The following is an 18534-nucleotide window of genomic DNA, read 5'->3' as shown; positions in this document are numbered from 1 at the left end:
ACCCAAGAAATATTCCAAAATCCATGTTTCTCCCATGCAGTAGATGACCTATTTAAAAGTAAGCAGAAGGGACTTGCAGCAGCAATTGAGATAGTATAACTGATTCTAAGTCACTGCTAGAAACTTAATTTTGGTTAATTTATTTTTATAACTGCTTCATCTAATAAGAATTAAGAAGCAGTCTGAGATCATAAGTCTTAAGATCAAACTGCTGTCATCATCACATTTGCTACATATTCCCATTAATTCTGAAAGCACAGGGTTCAAGGTAAGATCAGAATAAGGGAAAAGGATCACTGGTTATTCTTTGGTCCACTATGATGTGGTTCTGCCAGGACATAGACATGTGGGGCTCAACTAATGTGACTGAACAATGCTTCCCTTCAGAGACTGTCACCTCCAGCTGGAAATGTCAAGGGATCAGAGGTGCAAGCAGAACATACCACAGTATAGGTCAAAAGTCAGGGTGAATCACGGGAAGTCATCTTGTATTTTGTACTTTGGGAACCAGCCAGGAGAAATAAAGGAAAGTGAGGCTAATACAATGGGAGAATGTTTGTTCCAGGTCTCAAGAAAAACATACACCTTTACAAATATGAAGATAAGGAAGCACTTCTAGGAAATCACACAGATGGGATTAGCTGACTGATGAAAGTTAAGAATGTTTCTTGGGGCCAGTGCTGTGGCTTGGCAGGTAAAGCCGAAAGCTGCCGCCTGCAGTGCTGGCATCCCATGTGGGCACCAGTTCAAGTCTCAGCTACTGCACCTCTGATCCAGCTCTCTGCTATGGCCTGGGAAAGCAGCAGAAGATGGCCCAGGACCTTGGGCCCTTGCACCCACGTGGGAAACCTGGAAGAAGTTCCTGGCTCCTGGCTTCAGATTGGCGCAGCTCCAGCTGTTGCTACCAATTGGGGAGTGAACCAGCAAATGGAAGACCTCTCTCTCTCTCTCTCCTTTTATCTCTGTGTAATTCTGACTTTCAAATAAATCAATCTTAAAAAAAAAAAAGAATGTTTCTTGTCCTGAAATACTTCTTCCAAGTTATTTGCATCCTAATTAAACTTTAATAGATATATTGTAGTATTAAATAAGGACAGTTTTCAATGCTCTGATAAAAAATTTGCCAAGATAAATAAACATACAACATATACCACATTTACACAGAAGTTCTAATTCCAGTAATTTCTTAGAAGATTGTTCTCAGAGCCAGTGGCTTAGCAGGTTAAGATGCTCCATTTCCAATCCAGTTCCCTGCTGATGGCCTGGGAAAGCAGTAGAAGATGGCCCAAGTGCTTGGGCCCCTGCACACACATGGGAGATCTGGAAGAAGCCCCTAGCTCCAGCCCTGACCATTGTGGCCATTTGGGAAGTGGACCAGTGTATGGAAGATATCTCTCTCTCTCTCTTTGTAATTATGTCTTTAAGATAACCAAACTGGGGCAGGTGCTGTGGTGCAGTGGGTTAATGCCCTGGCTTGAAGTGCCGGTAAACCACATGGGCGCTGGTTTGAGACCCGGCTGCTCTGCTATGGCCTGGGAAAGCAGTAGAAGATGGCCCAAGCCCTTGGGGCCCTGCACCCACGTGGGAGACCAGGAAGAAGCTCCTGGCTCCTGGCTTCAGATTGGCGCAGTGCTGGTCATTGCAGCCATCTGGGAGTGAACCATCGGATGAAAGACCCCCCCCCCCCCCCCGTGTTAACTCTGACTTTCAAATAAATAAATAAATCTTAAAAAAAAAAATAACCAAACCAAACAAAATAAAAAAAGATTTTTCTTGGCCTACTCTTCCTCAATACATATTTACCTTTTTTGTCTTCTGTTATGATTGAAGTACACATGGTAAAAAATTCATAAAAAATGTTGAATGAAATAATCTCTCCTGTGAGGAAAGAAAGAATTTTTGTTAACAGACTGAATTATAACCGTATGAGGAAACTGAAGAAGTTTAACTCTTCGTTGTGTTAGAATGTGCAGTCTGAATGTGCCTGAGCAGCTGGCCAAGGGGCAGTGTCCCCCACTGCCTACGCTCGAGTCTGAAGACAACACAGATCCTCAAGGAGGCAGCTACCTGGTGTGATGAACATCTGGGCAAGCTGGAATGTGCTACAAAATAAGGTCCATCGTGCTTCATTTTACGTTTTCTTTGGGGAGCACAAACATGACAATATAATCCATCTAGTTCTTGGCTGTGTGCTGAAAATGCACTTTGTCCAGAAAAAATTTTTAGGTGTGACTAACATTTTTAAGGTAAGAAAGGAAATTTAAGAACCATTAATAATTACTGCAGAGCTGCCAAGAAAATCCATTGTAGAATATCTTATTTCTTGAATATTTTTCTAAAACTATATACTACTATTTAGCATTTAATTCAAAGATACACAGCACACTTGATCACTGTCCCATTTAATGTCAACACGCTAAGCTTACCGTGCTTTTCAGCACAATCCAATGTTTATTTCCATTTTGGTTAAATTCCACTCTTATTATAAATCATCTGTTAACCCATTTTGCTCCTGATATTTACATTTAGTATTGATTTGCTAGCATTCCTAACATAAAATAGTTATAATAATTAAGGTAGCATGGTATTGATATAAGGAAAGGCAAAGAGATCAATGCAACTTAATATAGTTCCCAATCAGAAACAGCTGTTTACAATAATCTGAATTATATCAAAGATACCATTGTAATTTACTGAGAGAAGAATAGTCTTTTTAATAGATGTCTAGTCAACTGGAGGTACCAAATGAAAAAAAACTTTGATCCTTAACATACACAAAATCTATTTCAAAGGGTTGGTTTTATGGCACAGCAAGGCAAGCCACCATATGTGTTAGCCTGTATCAGAATGCTGGCTCCGGTTTGGGCTGCTCTCTTTCTGATCTAGTTTTCTGTTAATGCACCTGGAAAGCAGGTGCATTAATATACAGCTACCCTGGTACCCAACAGTTCAGTTCCTACTCAATATACTCAATATCAAAAAAAAAAAAAAAAAAAAAGTGTGCACATGCTCATCAAAGGACACAGGGGCAGGTGTTGTAGCACAATGGGAGGGGGCCCACACTGCATTTCTGAATGCTGGTTCAAGTCCAGGCTTCCTTGCTTCTGATCCACCCTCCCACTAATGCGGCTGGGAAGGCAGTGGATGACTGCCGAAGTGCCTGGGTCCACGTCACACATGTGGGAGACCTGGATGGAGTTTCTGGTTCCTGCCTTTAGCCTGGCCCACCCAGGATGTTGTGGGCATTTGAGGAGTCAATGAGCAAATGAAAGATCTGTCTCTTCCTCTCTATCACTCTGCCTTTCAAACAAATGAATTAATTTTTTTAAAAGTCCCCCAAAAAACCTCCTGTTAAAAAAAAAAAAGTCAGTTAGGCCAGCTCTGTGGCATAGTGGGTAAAGCCACCTGCAGTGCTGGCATCCCATATGGGTGCCGGTTCGAGTTCCAGCTGTTCCACTTCTGATCCAGCTCTCTGCTGTGGCCTGGGAAAGCAGTGGTCCTTGGGCCCCTGCACCCACGTGGGAGACCCGGAAGAATCTCCTGGCTCCTGGCTTCAGACTGATGCAGCTCTAGCCGTTGCAACCAATTGGGGAGTGAACTATTGGATGGAAAATCTCTCTTTCTCTCTGCCTCTCCTTCTCTTTCTGTGTAACTCAGACTTTCAAATAAATAAATAAATAAATCTTTTTAAAAAAGGCAATACAAGAATGTTCATATAACTGCTTTATTCTTAATATCCAACCTAAATTTCCTACTCATACAACAGCTTACTACCTGTAAAAATAAACACAAGAAACTATACACAATAGTTCAATTTATAAGCCATGAAGAGACAAAGCTGATCTATGAGCAGGTCAGACTAGTGGTTACTTAAGGAGACAGTGAAGGGCATGGAGCACTCAGGGGTGCTGGAACGTCCCACATCTTGATCTGAGTGGTGACTGCATGCAAGTATGCAGTCAAAAAACAAGTTCATTGATCTGTATACTTAAGATCTATACAGTTTACTACATTTATATCATGCCTCAATCAAAATATTTTAAAGTACTTTATTAAAGTTTTTAAATGCTACAAAGTGAACGTTACCTAAAGGTATACCAGTAACATCTGCGATTCCCTTCATTTCCTCTTCAAAAGGGCCAGGAAAGTTGCCAAGCATACTAGGCTGAAAACAAGTAAATTAACAATGATTTAACCTAAAAGCATGCTCTGAGATCTGGTGCTTTGACATATAATTTGTCTTGGATAATGTTACCACTTCAGGTGATAAGTTATTTTCACATCAAATATTTCTAAAAGCTCCTATGTTGCACTCAGAATTAGGTCCCATAAAGAAGGAGACCCGTGATTCTCAGACTGTTTTTTCCTGCCTGATATTTCCCCCATTCTCCAGAGAGAGCAGATACTGGGATGATTCCCCCTGGCTGACCTAACACACTCCACAATACAGAGAATCATAACAAGCACTCCTTACTGCCATTACAACTTACCCTTGTAAATATTAACCACATTCTGTTAGCAAACCACAGAAACACAACAGCAAGTTCAACAGGAGACATCATGCTTTTATTTACAACTGGAATGACTCGCTAACACTGAGATCACAACTGAAGTTCACAGGCTCTTGCTGACATAATGTGCTTAAAATTCACAAGTCCTAGCCGGTGCCGGCTCACTAGGCTAATCCTCCTCCGCTTGCAGCGCCGGCACCCCGGGTTCTAGTCCCGGTTGCTCCTCTTCCAGTCCAGCTCTCTGCTGTGGCCCGGGAAGGCAGTGGAGGATGGCCCAAGTGCTTGGGCCCTGCACCCGCATGGGAGACCAGGGGGAAGCTCCTGGCTCCTGGCTTTGGATCGGCACAACGTGCCAGCCACAGCAGCCATTTGGGGGGTGAACAACGGCAAAAGGAAGACCTTTCTGTCTCTCTCTCTCTCTCACTGTCTAACTCTGCCTGTCAAAAAAAAAAAAAAAATTTCACAAGTCCCATTCCTCACCAACTTGGTACTATGACCTTATTTTTTCCTAATAATTCAAAGTATTGCATAAGTGTAACTAAACAGATACAATTCAATGAACATTCATTAAACATTTATGTTCTAAAACCATGTTTCACATACAGTATGTCACTTATTCCTCACAACCACCATGCAAAAAACATATAATTACTAAATACTAAGTTTCATAGGTTAAGAAACTTAACAAGAACACACAGCCAGTCTGTGATGGATCAGTCTTAAAGCCTAATGCCTGATTTCAAAGCAAGGCAGCAAACACTTTGCAGTGCTCTTACCCCTATTGATATTCAAGGCAGAGGGAAATGAGGGCAGAGGAGGGAAGCAGGGACCTGTTCCTCTTTTGCTCCTGTCAAGATTGCTCATGTTGGGGGAAGTCTGGGCAGGTACAAACATCAAAGACCGCTTTAATCAAAGGCTCTGAGGGCATGAACTGTGGTCGGCAGGTCAAGTGTTATAAAGAGGATGTGTCCAGCACCCAGCTTCTAGGACGATGATTCTCAACAGAGGCAGTTTTGTCCCCCATGGGAGATTCGGCGAAGTCTCAAGACACTTTTGGTTGTCACGACTGAGACTGTGGTAGCAGCACCCAGTAGGCAGAGGCCAGGTGTGCTGCTAAACCTCAACAATGCGCAGGACTACTCCTGAACAAAGTGTTCAACAAGCCCCGTGTGCCCCACTGAACACCCTACGGCCTTGGTGTTCTCCCCTAGCCCTCTGCACCCTGCAGAAACATGAGAGGAGACTGAGAAAAGGGAGCCCCAGGAGCTGGGCCCTACCTAGATGAAAAAGAAGCTGGGAAACGGGGTCTTCCTGCATGACCAAGGAAGAATGAAAGTCACAAGGAACCCTCAAGTGTGGGGAGCAACTCGGACTAGACTAAGTTACTGGAATTAAGACTTATTCTATGCATCTGCTCTCCCACAATATGGCGCTGGGAGAGGAGTAAACAACTTCTACACAGCTGCCTCCAGTTCGACCAATAACCTGCAGGAGCTGATCTTGCTCCTGATTGGAGGAGAGCAGCGTACTCGGCGTGTGGGTAGCAGAGTTGGGATTGGTGGAAGAGGACTATAAAGGAGGAGAGAGACAACATGCACCAGGAACATCTAAGGGGAACACCTGAGGAACATCTGAGCAGTCCCCGAGAGAGCCGGCCGGCGGTGTGCCGCTCCCCCGCGGAAGTGGGGAAAGTGGCAGGGGGAGCCGCCCTTCCACGGAGGTGGAAGGACCAGCAGCCAACCCGGGAAGAACCAGCAGCAAACCCGGGAAGGGCCGAGCAGACAAAAGAACAGCGCAGGGTCCTGTGTCGTTCCTCCGCGAAGAGGGGGAGCGACACCAAGTGAGTTTCAAGGGCCGTAGCTGTATGAAAGGATTCCACAGAACATATTTATTTGGTTAGAGGTAGAAAAATCTCGGGGTGTCCTGAGATACCAAGGCAAAGTACTCAAGAAAGGAACTAAGTTTTCAATAATGGACTTAAAAATGAAAACATGCAAGAGGACAGGAAATTCCATATTCCCAGGTGAAATATGTATATTGTTCTCTGCTCTGCCAGAGTCCAGACTTTCAAAAATCACCAAGAGAGTAGTTAACTGCCAACATTTCCCATGCTTTATGTCCTGTTACTCTAATCTTTCCAATCCCCAGAGTTTAAGTCCTTCTGAAGTTTTCACAGTGACCTACAATAAATGCAAATTTGCCCAAGATCCTCAGAAGATACCTTCTGAATTATCCATTAAATAAATATCAGAGCATTTTTTGAACTCTCTGTGTATATGCATATTTATATTGTGTGTAGGAAATAATTTCTTACCAACTTTTCATCCACCATCTGCATAATTTTCCCACTTGGCACAAATGCATTTACTACATTCTTCAAGGAATTCACTAGAACTTTTACCTGAAAAATAAATAAGTAAAACACAATAAAAGATATAAAGAAGTGCTGATCTTAGGATTAATATTGGTATAACAGGAGTGGATGTAGACCTTTTGACTTATTCACAGCTAGATCAAATAGAGAATATTTGTTATTAAGTGAAAAGATTCAAAAATATTTTAAAATAATCACAATTTATTTTTAAAATGACACTTTTAGTCACTTAGATGAAGGGATTTTCATTCTTTTAATTCAAAAATCTACAGAAACAAAAGCAAAGTCTACAGAAAGGAGCAAGAAGCTGTATCTCTCCTAGATGACATATTTTCCTCCACTATTATTCCTTGTGCTGGCTAGAAAAGTATCAAGGGTATACTTTTAAACTCTTTAGTGGATAACTTTAAGCAGTTATTCTTTAAAAAGCACACTTTTATTCAGTAAGGTCAGAAATAGAGGATTTAAGAATCATAGCATACCGTTGCTGCCTTGTCAACCATCAATTCATGCCATCTTTTGTAGGGTGGTAAATCAAGATTTATGGTATACCATGGAACTTGTCCCCTAAAGCTGCAACAAAAGATGTATCATCTTAAAATGTTGAAAGTGTTTTTTTTTGAGGGGGTTAGACAGTTATATCTATAAGGATATATTTGAGACATATTCTTAGTAACAGTATAGATGTTAGTTACTCAAACCAGAAGTTGCAAAAAAAAAAAAAAAAAAAAAGAGTTCATTTTCCACCCAGTGCTTCTGCTCTATGTTGCACATATAATCAATCATAGATCTTGGAAATCTTAGAAGAGGATTATACTTGTACATTCTAGAAGTTAATGAGAATTGATAATACATGAAAAAAGAATGGACTGTGAGACCTATAATCTGAGTATTATTAATAGTAAATACCTGCCTTTTTTCCCCTCCTATATATCTACAAATACTCAGTCTAGGCTTAGACACTTCTCCAACTGGTTTCTCAGTACCAGAATGCTCTCTGAGATAGCCTAACATTATTGCCAAATCATTGTCAGTAAAGTCAATTTTTTTAAAAGATTTATTTATTTGAAAGTCAGAGTTATAGTGAGAGAGGGAGACACATACACACATAAACACACAGAGATAGAAAAACAGAGAGAGAGAAAGACAGAGTATCTTCCAACTACTGGTTCACTCCCCAGATGGCTGCAATGACCAGGGCTGGGCCAGGCTGAAGCCAGGAGCTAGGAGCCAGGACTTCATCTGGGTCTCCCATGTAGGTGCAGGGACTCAAGCACTTGGGCCATCCTCTGCTGCTTTCCCAGGCACAGTAGCAGGGAACTGTACTGGAAGTGGAACAGCTGGGACTGGAACAAGCACCAGTAGGGGATCTGGTGCTACAGACAGTAGCTTAACACGCTACATCACAGTGCAGGCCCTGGTAAAGTCATCTTTTAAGGCCTAGAGTAGAAACACACATTAGCTCCCCATGATTGACTCGAGAGCCTTCAGTGTTTTCCCTGCTGTCTCAATCTCCCTTGTGTGTATTTCCTTCTTCCTCCTTCTTCTGCACTAAATGCAAGCCCACCCCCTATTCTATCACATCCATTCTCCAGCTCCCCACTATGTCTTACAAACAGCAGTACTACCGTGAGACACTCCTTTATCCATGACTGGATCAGAGATCTGGTGGATGAACTCTATCATGACTTTCTGGCACTTGTTACCAAACTGAAAAGCTTTTAGGAGTGTGCCATTCGGCGCTTTAACAACATTGGATCCATTATTGTACTGTTCCAGAGAAAAGCAGGGTGCCCCTGGTGTGTGCTACCATATGAACAGCCTCTGAAAACTTCACCTAGACTTATGTCTATAGCGGGGCAATGGGTTACTCCTAAGTCATGAATTGTGCTTCCGTTTATACGTACACTTCCATTTGTAAGTACACTTTCATGAACAATAATTTGGTTCTCTAAATAACACTGCCAAGCTTGGGGTCCCGGGATATGTAAAAAGTTTTACAAAACTATGAACCAGCAGCCACTTGTGGTGCAAGTTAGACAGAAAAACACACTCAGTTTTGGAAACATGCATTAAACAAAATCACACTGAATCAATTTTGTTCTTCTGAAAGCAGTTTTAAGTTTCCCACTTCCCTTAGCACCTGATACCCATATGAATGAAATACTATTCTACTGAAAATCTAGAAAAACAACTTTTCATTCCAACAAATTCCATTTCTGACTATAATTTCATATTCAAAATTCAGTCCCATAACTCAGTTATTTGTTCCTACCAATGGTGGGCAGATACTACGTAACTCTTCCTTCCTCAATCATGGGTTTACATTTCCATGTCTAGTAGCAATGACAAATCAATGGCCCCTGGAGCTATGCATGTTGGTAGCACTACTGTAAAATGTATTCTACTTTTAAATTCCAATCATTTGCTCCTCCCCTGACAAGACTCCACAAAACCCAATCATACCACTCTATCTGCCATAAATTCCCAATTCTTTTTCAGGCTAGAGTCTGGGACAGACTCAAGGTTTCTTTTTTTTTTTTTTTTTCCTTTAAAGATTTATTTATTTATTTATTTGAAAGTCAGAGTTACACAGAGAGAGAAGGAGAGGCAGAGAGAGAGAGAATTCTTCCATCCGCTGGTTCACTCCCCAATTGTCCACAATAGCTGGAGCTGTGCTGATCCAAAGCCAGGAGCCAGGAGCTTCTTCCAGGTCTCCCACATGAGTGCAGGGGCCCAAGGACTTGGACCATACTTGGACCATCTTTTACTGCTTTCCCAGGCCACAGCAGAGAGCTGGATCGGAAGTGGAGCAGCTGGGACTCGAACCGGTGCCCATACGGGATGCTGGCACTGCAGGCGGCGGCTTTACCCACTACGCCACAGCATCGGCCCCGAAGGCTCAAGGTTTCAAAGAGGAAACAGAGAGGCAATCCGATCACTACAATAGGGGATCTCAACCACGTGGGGATGGTAAGACTCCAGAGGCCTCTCAAAAATCAAACCTCTGCTAATCAGAATGCTTGAGATAACTGCTAATTCTAACAGAATTACTTTAACATTTTAAACTTAACCATAATCCCACATTTTATCTCTTATTACATATGCTTGTAAAATATCTCAGCACTGTACACCTGCATTTCAACTTCCTATGGAAAAAAAATAGTATCTCCTATGAGAGCAGTGAGGATTATATAAAATATGGAAAAAATATCTAGGAGCACTGGTACTCAATAATAACTATTACAGTATGTTTTCTTACTTTACTACAAACAGCAAATACCACTTAATCATTTTTGAGACTTAGCATGTGCTAAGTCCAGGTCATCATAATACCTGTCTTATGTCCTGACCCCACATGATTCCCCAGGTGGCTTGGAAACTAGACCAAGTGACACAACACAGACAAACAAATAAAAGAGCAGATGTTTAACACCCAATGAGCAGAAATAAAGAAATGCTTAATGGGATTAAGAAGGATACAGGGGTGATGGGCTATCAGTTCCTTGATCTCCAGCTAGATTTGACAGGTCACGCTGGATGAACAGGTGTCTCTGCCCTCCCTCCCAGTTGCCCAAGCATGCTGCCAAAATCCATGCACTTGGATGAAAAGGATGGCCTCACTGGTTCAGGAAGACTGACTGTCTTTCTAAGGTACATGGAACACCACACTTCTTCCTCAGGTCTCAAGATCCACTTATAGTTCAGAGCAGAGCAGGACCTGAGCAGAGAGGAGGATTTCTGTGTAGGCAACCAGGCTAGTAAGGTTGGAAGAAACCCAGCAGAAATGCCAATGCAAGGAGAGAAACACAGACATTAAGTGTGTTAAGTGCATGGACAAATACGTATGTGTTTAGGTGTATATATGTGATCATTTGTACATGCACATCTATGTGTACACACACACACACACACACACAAAGCAACAAGGAACCAGTCAAATGCCCAATCAGGGAAGGTTTACAGTTTGCACAGCTATTGCTTCACAGAGACATGAAAAGTATGTATAAAAGGGAGGAAGAAAAGGGGCCTTAACCATGGAAGATACTCATGAAATGTTCACCAAACTGGGCAATGAGACCATCCAAGAGATGCAATCAGTGAGATACTGAAGGCCAGTCTCAGTGGTGACAGAAAGGAAGGCCTTTAGTAGCCGGCACTATGGCGTAGCGGGTAAGGCCACTGCCTGTAGTGCTGGCATCCCATATGGGCACAGGTTTGAGTCCTGGCTGCTCCACTTCTGACCCAGCTCTCTGTTATGATCTGGGAAAGCAGTGGAAGATGGCCCAAGTCCTTGGGCCCCTACACCCACATGGGAGACCTGAAAGAAGCTCCTGGTTTCAGATTAGTGCAGCTCCGGCCGGTGAGGCCAATTGGGGAGTGAATCAGTGGATGGAAGACCTCTCTCTCTCTCTGCCTCTCCTGTCCCTGTGTAACTCTGACTTTCAAATAAATAAATAAATCTTAAAAAAAAAAGGCCTTTAAATAAGCCCTTAAAAAGAACACTGGAATGTGAATTAGCTTGAGAAATACATGGAAATTGGTTAGCTCTAAATTACTTCCTGCCTAGTACTTGTCTCTTTCTACATAAAGGTGAGTAAATCCAAAGAATTTAGGTTAATACAGTTTCACTCAACCAGAAGTAATTGGTACTCAATCAACAGCAATTACCATGGTAGAGCTTCCTACTTTACTAAACAGTAAATACCATTTAATCACTTCCGAGACTTAGCATTTGCTATGTCTAGGTCATCATAATATCAATCACGTTGCCTGAACCCACCATTCCAAGTGGTACAACAGATACAAAGAGGACACAAATGCTAATTACTCAGTGAACAGCATAAAAGAAACACACTATGGGACTCAGGGATACAGGGGTGATAGTTCAGTATCCTAGAGACATTGGACTAGAGGCTATTTAGAATATAGAATTTAGACAACTATATATATATATTTGGAATATATATATATTAGACAACTATATATATATATATATATATTTGGAATGCCCTTCTTTTGTTTTCCAATTCTGTTTTTTCTCAGTGGTGCCATTATATCAGTTTATTTCTTGAATGTTTCACATATGAGGTCTTGTGTGCTTTTGTTCCAATATAATTTGCTAGTTTATTTCCAGATACCACGTGTGTGTGTGTGTGTGTGTGTGAGAGAGAGAGAGAGAGAGAGAGAGAGAGAGAAGGGGAGGAGAGAGAGAGTGTGTGTGTGTGTGTGTGTGTATGTGTGTGTAAAGAGAGGTAGAGAGGGAGAGATTTGGAACATCAAGAAAACTCAGAATCACCTTGGTATCAATTCCTGCTCTCCGCTACCTCAGCAGACCATGTTCAGTGAGAGGGAAGAAGGGAAGGAAATACTCCTGTTCCCCAGGCCGCTTCCCTCTTTGCCACATTCTGTAGACACTGGGCCTATGTTCTACTGTCCGTGTCATTCTCATAGGCCCATTTAGCCACAGAGGATGTGGAAAGATCAAAATTTAGACTAAAAGCAATGCTGAACATGATCTTTGCTCTTCTGTTCTCCAATCCTGTTTTATCCTCAATGGCTTTCCTTTTTCATGTCAAGGTTATTTCTTGACCTTTTTTTTTTTTTTTTTTAACATAAGCGGTCTTGTGCTTTTTTATTCCAATATAATTTGGTGATTTATTTCCAGGGACAAAAGAAAATTTCAAGTCAGTCTGAATACAGGCCTTGGCTTGCATCTGTCAAAGATGAGAAAAATGCTTAGTAGTAGACAGAGGAATTTAATGGAGAATTGACACACCTGTATTTCCTATGACTTTCATAGACAAGAAATGGGCATTTTAATCACTGAGTATTTTAATATTTGTCCAGGTTCTTTGCCAAATACAGAGTATAGAGACTTTTGTCTTGGGATAAAGGAAATGATCTGCTTATTATTCATTACTGGTTTTATTTTTATTTGAGATTACATAAAGAAAAACCTCCATAAAGGTCAAAGTGAGTTTTGATCATGTGAGGTTTACTCACGTTGGTCCAGAAGGAGGGTAAGTTGATTTTCTGCAGTCTTCTGTCCACTGAAAAACAGAATTTTAAAAGTTTCTGAGAATCATAAATGCTCACTGACAGCTGGTGAGTACAAAATCAAATGTGATTTTGCCCTTTCAGATCATTTTAATACCTCCTAAAAGTCTTTGCCTCTCAAGAAGACTTCTAAAATCCCAAACCAGTAAGTGCATTTTCAATTCAATTCAGTCTCAATTCAATGTGCGCAAGGGCCAGGTTTTATAAATGGGGTCTTCTATCGCAAGTACACTGAGCAAAGGGGAGATATCAGAAAGCAGATGGAAAATTTCATGTTAGCTAGGCTGGCTTATCAAACCAGAAGTAACAGGCTTGGTAAGCTGTGATGGTCCCCTCATTATGAGTCAAGTCTACTGCAACCTGTCCTGAGATTTGCATCCCAAACCAGATTTTCAGGGCACACTGCACGGGGCCCTTCCATAATCTGGCCATACTTTACCATCCCAGACGCAACTCCTTACACTCTTAATAGTTACAGCCTTACACAAACACTTCTCTGACCTCTCACCCTTCCATGCACAGCAGGTGCTGCTCCTTCTGCCTTGCACGGCCAGTCCTGACCCAGTGAACTTCTGCTTCCAAGATCCAATTCAAACACTTTTTTTCCATTTCCACAGCACTGGAACACTTCTCCATTACCACATGACACTCGTTATAACTGTCCATATCTCTCTACCAGACTGGAGTTTCTTGAGGTGAGGGGAGCCCTCAATATTGCAGCCACTGCTTGAGACAATGAATGAGTCTCAGTTTTGTTTTTTTTTTTGTTTGTTTGTTTTATGAACAAAGTGTCAAATTTAATTATGCAAAACAACTAACCAGAGAAAAATCACACCTCATGGAATTCATATGGAAAATTTCTGCAAAAATCCAAACAATCGATTATATTAAAGGGGAGTCTGTCTTGAGCTTAGTAGCAAAACAGAATTTTCAGCTAACATAAAGTTATCCAAAAAACCCAAACAAACCCATATTTATGACTCTTTTATTAAAAGTTCAACATGGCAATTATGTTCATCTCCTTTTCACTGGAGACCCAATGTTGTAAAATCATTGTTTTAAAGAAGTATAAATCCATAAAATGACAGAAGGACAGTACTAGAACTGTAGTTTGAGCTCAGAATATATCGGCTACAGATCTGGTACATTTCTTTAGGGGTGGAGATTTCACATTTTAATTTCTGAAGCACAGGGAATATATATTTATATAGTATATAGTATGTATAGTTTTTTTTTTTAATATAAATGCAGCTTTGCCCTGTAGTTCTGAGTTACATTCATCAAGAAACAAATCAACTGTGTTGCAAAAGCTAATTTCCAAAGTCATTCATGTTCAATAACAGTGGTTGAAAGAGACTCTTCTTGTTCAGAATGGCCTGAGCTCTAAACTCTGAAGTTGTGCAGAACTCTGCTGCTACACAAGCTGCCTCACTGCCCCGTCACGGGGGAAGTCGGGCTGTTCAGCTTCTGTATCTGACAAAAGTAGATGATGACGGCTGTATCCACAAGCACAAATGAAGCTCATGGTTTACTCCGCTGCTTCAGCAACATGTTAGATTCAACTATTTTCCACAAAATACACAAGTTTTGTAAATTTGCTCAAGTTAGCCTTTTTTGGATCACAGGTATTTTTACCCATCAAGCTTCCATTTCTTGGCAGATTTCCTCTTTTATTATATTGAATTGCTATTTTCTCAACTTCTTTGAAAACTTCCTTGCCTGTAGCTATTTCACATAGACTATTCACAGAGGCTGTTCTTCAGTCATTGCATTTAATGACTAATATATATCTTCTAATAAATAAAATAAAAAATCTTCTAATAAATAAATATCTTCTATTACATCAATCTTCTAATAAATTTCAACAAGTGATCAGTATCTTTAATTTCAAGAGCCAAGGAACCCACTCAAAATCCTTTGCCTTGTTCTCACTTAAAGCAATGTGAAACAATTTCATTTTCATTTCCTTTATTTTTCTGCTATAATCAAGTGCAAATTAATTCTCCATCAGTAAACAGCTTTACCTGCTTTCCTAACAAATGCACTACTTGGAGACTTCTGGTTGCAACCTCATTTTATGTTTTGAAATTTGTAAATGTATTCTGCTGTGATAGACGGTGTGCTTTAACGTTTTTTGTTGTTCAAACCATTACTTTCCTAGGAGTTTCAAATATTGTAACCAGTCCTTAATCTGGTAATGTCAACATGTATTCTTTTTCTTAAAAAATTTTTTTGAGAGAGAGAGAGAGAGAGATTGCACACAAATGCACATTCCTATCCACTGGTAGTTCACTACCCAAAAGCTCACAACCTGCATGGGCAGTAGGAATCCAATTACTTGAGCCATCGTCACTTCTACCACTTCCTTCCAGGGTCTGTATTAGCAGGAAGCTGGTCTGCAGGCAGATCCAGAACTTGAACTCAGGCACTCTGATAGGGGATGCAGGCTAAGCTAAATACCAGCTCCCTCGGTATGTATTCTTTTTATGCAATTACAGAGACAATGCGTAATAAACAATGCTTTGCCAATCCATGCAATGTTACAATATAATCCACGGTCCACATTACCTTTCTTTTTATGTTTTGACTTCATGGGAATGCACTGATAATTTTTTTTTAAAGATGTCATGGTCTATTGATACACATGGCACTTAAAATGCTATTGGGAAATTCATGACACAAAAAAGAATAAAGACTGTGCCAACTGTAATAGAAATTTCATAGGTTTCATACCTACTCTTCTTGAAACCTATGAAATTTCTATTATAGTTGGCACAGTCTTTATTCTTTTTTGTGTCATGAATTTCCCAATAGCATTTTAAGTGTCATGTGTATCAATAGACCATGACATCTTATCTTTAAAAAAAAAAATTATCAGTGCATTCCCATGAAGTCAAGAAGAGTAGATAAAGTAAATGTTAAGAAAATAAGTCAGAAGTTGGAGAATATACAGGATATAATGATGATGACATAGGTTTGATTTCTTCCTCCAATAAGAAAAAAAGAAAAGGCTGGTGCCGCGGCTCAATAGGTTAATCCTCTGCCTTGCAGCACCGGCACACCAGGTTCCAGTCCCGGTCGGGGGGCCGGATTCTGTCCCAGTTGCCCCTCTTCCAGGCCAGCTCTCCGCTGTGGCCCGGGAGTGCAGTGGAGGATGGCCCAAGTCCTTGGGCCCTGCACCCCATGGGAGACCAGGAGAAGCACCTGGCTCCTGCCATCGTATCAGCGTGGTGCGCTGGCCGCAGTGCGCCGGCCGCGGTGGCCATTGGAGGGTGAACCAACGGCAAAAAGGAAGACCTTTTTCTCTGTCTCCCTCTCTCACTGTCCACTCTGCCTGTCAAAAAAAGAAAAAAAAGAAAAGAAAAAAAAAACAATGAACAACCTTGTGGGGAAGTCTGTACAATTAAGGTATGCTAAAAATATGAAGCATATGAAAATGCTGCATGATTTTGAGTACTGGTAGAGGACATATTTGAATATTCCTTAAGAGCTCTAGGAGTTTCAGCATTAGAATTATAGAAAATAAACATAATCAAGCACATTGAATAATGAAAGATATTTACAAGTCATAATTCTTTAAATATTGTTTACTGTTTTCAATTTTTTAAGGAGGCATATAGACAAAGCATGGAAAACTCAATTACTGTTACAATTATGTTATCAAGAACTAAAGAAGTAAAGTGCGAAATAAAAGGCAGGGGCCAGTGTTGTGGCTCAGTGGGTTAGGCTGCCGCTTGCTATGGCGGCATGTCAGCTGCTCCACATCTGATTCAGCTTCCTGCCAATGAGCCTGAGAAGGCAGTGGAAGATGGCCCAAATACTTGGGCTTCTGCCACTTGTGAGAGACCAGGATGGAGTTTTGGCTCCCAGCACTGGCCTGGTCCAGACCTTGCTGTTGTGGTCACTTGGAGAGTGAAACAGTGGATGGGAGGGATCTCTCTCTGTTTCTCCCTCTCTCTCTCTCTCTCACTCTGCCTTTCAAATAAATAAATAAATAAATAATTTTTTGTAAAAAAGCAAAGGGGACATGATTACAACTTGCTTTATTTCAACTTTGTAGGAGGTTCTAGCCAGGACAATTCCCAAAGATGATATTAAAAATATTCAAAATGGAAAAGAAATAAAACTACTTCTATTTATATAAAGTTGTACATAGGAAATCCTAAAGAATCCATTAAAAACTTATGAGAATAAATGCATTCATCAACGTTTCAGGACACCACACCAATGTTCAAAACTCAATTGTGCATCTATAAAGTAGCAATGAGCAAAGTGAAAATAAAATTAAGAAAACAATTCCATTTACAATAAATACCGAAAAGAAAAAAAAATTCTTAGGAATAAATTTAACCAAGGGCAAGACTTGCGCATTTAAAACTACAGAACAGGGGCTGGCATTGTGGCACAAGAGGTAAAGCTTCTTCCTACAAATGTCAGCATCCCTTTTAGGCTCTGGCCCCTGCTACCCACAAGGGAGACCCAGAAGAAGCTTTTGGCTCCTGGTTTTGGTCTGGCCTAGGCCCAGCCTAAGCCACTGTGGTCATATGGGGAGTGAACCAGCAGATGGAAGATTTCTCTGTCTCTGTCTCTTCCCCTTCTCTCTGTAACTCTGGCTTCCAAATAAATAAATCTTTAAAAAAAAAAAAAAAACCTACAGAATAAAGAAAGTAAATTCAAATAAATGGAATTAAATCCATATTCATGGGCTGGAAGATTTAATATTGTTAACAGGGAAATATTCCCCATTCTTCATACTTTTTTTTTTTTTTAAGGGAAAGGGTTTATTGGGGAAAACCAGCAGGCTGGAGGGAAGGGGCAAAGAGGGAAAAAGGGAGAGAAGGAGAGTATAAGAGAGAGAGAGAGAGAGAGAGAGAAGCAGAGCTAGCCAGGAGAGAAGAGAGAGAGCAGAGAGAAGAGAGACAAGAGGAGGAGAGGAGAGCAGACGAGAGGAGCCAAGAGAGCCACGTGTTCAGGAACAGGCCCTTTTATAACTTCCCCCCATTCATCATACTAACCATCAAAATCCCAGCTAGTTTCTTTACAGAAATAATCAAACTTATCCTAAAATTCATATGGAAAGTCAATGGATCCAGAAGAGCCAAAACAATCTTCAAAAATAATATAGTTGGAAGACTCATACTTCACAATTTAAAAACTTACTGCAATAGTAAGTAGAGTAAGAGTGTGTTACACTAAGTTACTGTAATAAGATATGTTTTTACATAAATAAGTCCAACAAAATGTATTGACTATAGTAGTCAAGACAGTGTGGTACCAGCATAAATGTAGATATACAAAGCAAAAGAACAGAATCAAAAGTATAGAAATAAACCACATTCATGCCATTGCATAAAACTGATGAGACTTACATCTAAAAGACATAAAAATCTTATATTCAATAATAAAAAAAGACAACCCAATTTAAAAATGAGTAAAGGATTTGAACAGGCATTTCTTTGAAGATGATATATGAATGGCCAATAAACACATGAAAAGATTCTCAATATCATTGGCCATCAGGAAAATAATATCAAAGCCACAAGGAGACACCTTGTCACACACACCCTGATGCCTCTAATATTGTAACAA

The 18534-nt window shown here is 40.6% G+C and overlaps 1 protein-coding gene across 3 annotated transcripts in view; it reads right to left on the bottom strand.

The window, feature by feature from the left end:
* The window catches only part of ASAH1 (N-acylsphingosine amidohydrolase 1), a 35804-nt gene that overhangs the window by 7166 nt on the left and 10104 nt on the right, over positions 1-18534 (bottom strand). For all 3 annotated transcript variants that reach the window (XM_008250904.4, XM_070068425.1, XM_051833884.2), the window contains exons 2-7: positions 12892-12938; positions 7368-7458; positions 6826-6912; positions 4087-4165; positions 1804-1878; positions 3-48 (exon numbers count right to left, since the gene is read on the bottom strand). In XM_008250904.4, the coding sequence (XP_008249126.2) occupies positions 3-48; positions 1804-1878; positions 4087-4165; positions 6826-6912; positions 7368-7458; positions 12892-12938 (425 nt within the window). The remainder of the gene's footprint in view (positions 1-2; positions 49-1803; positions 1879-4086; positions 4166-6825; positions 6913-7367; positions 7459-12891; positions 12939-18534) is intronic.

Source organism: Oryctolagus cuniculus, chromosome 2, assembly GCF_964237555.1.
Source record: "Oryctolagus cuniculus chromosome 2, mOryCun1.1, whole genome shotgun sequence".
Taxonomy (NCBI): domain Eukaryota; kingdom Metazoa; phylum Chordata; class Mammalia; order Lagomorpha; family Leporidae; genus Oryctolagus; species Oryctolagus cuniculus.
Note: the sequence above shows the minus strand (reverse complement) of the source record. Positions and strands in the feature narration are given on the sequence as shown.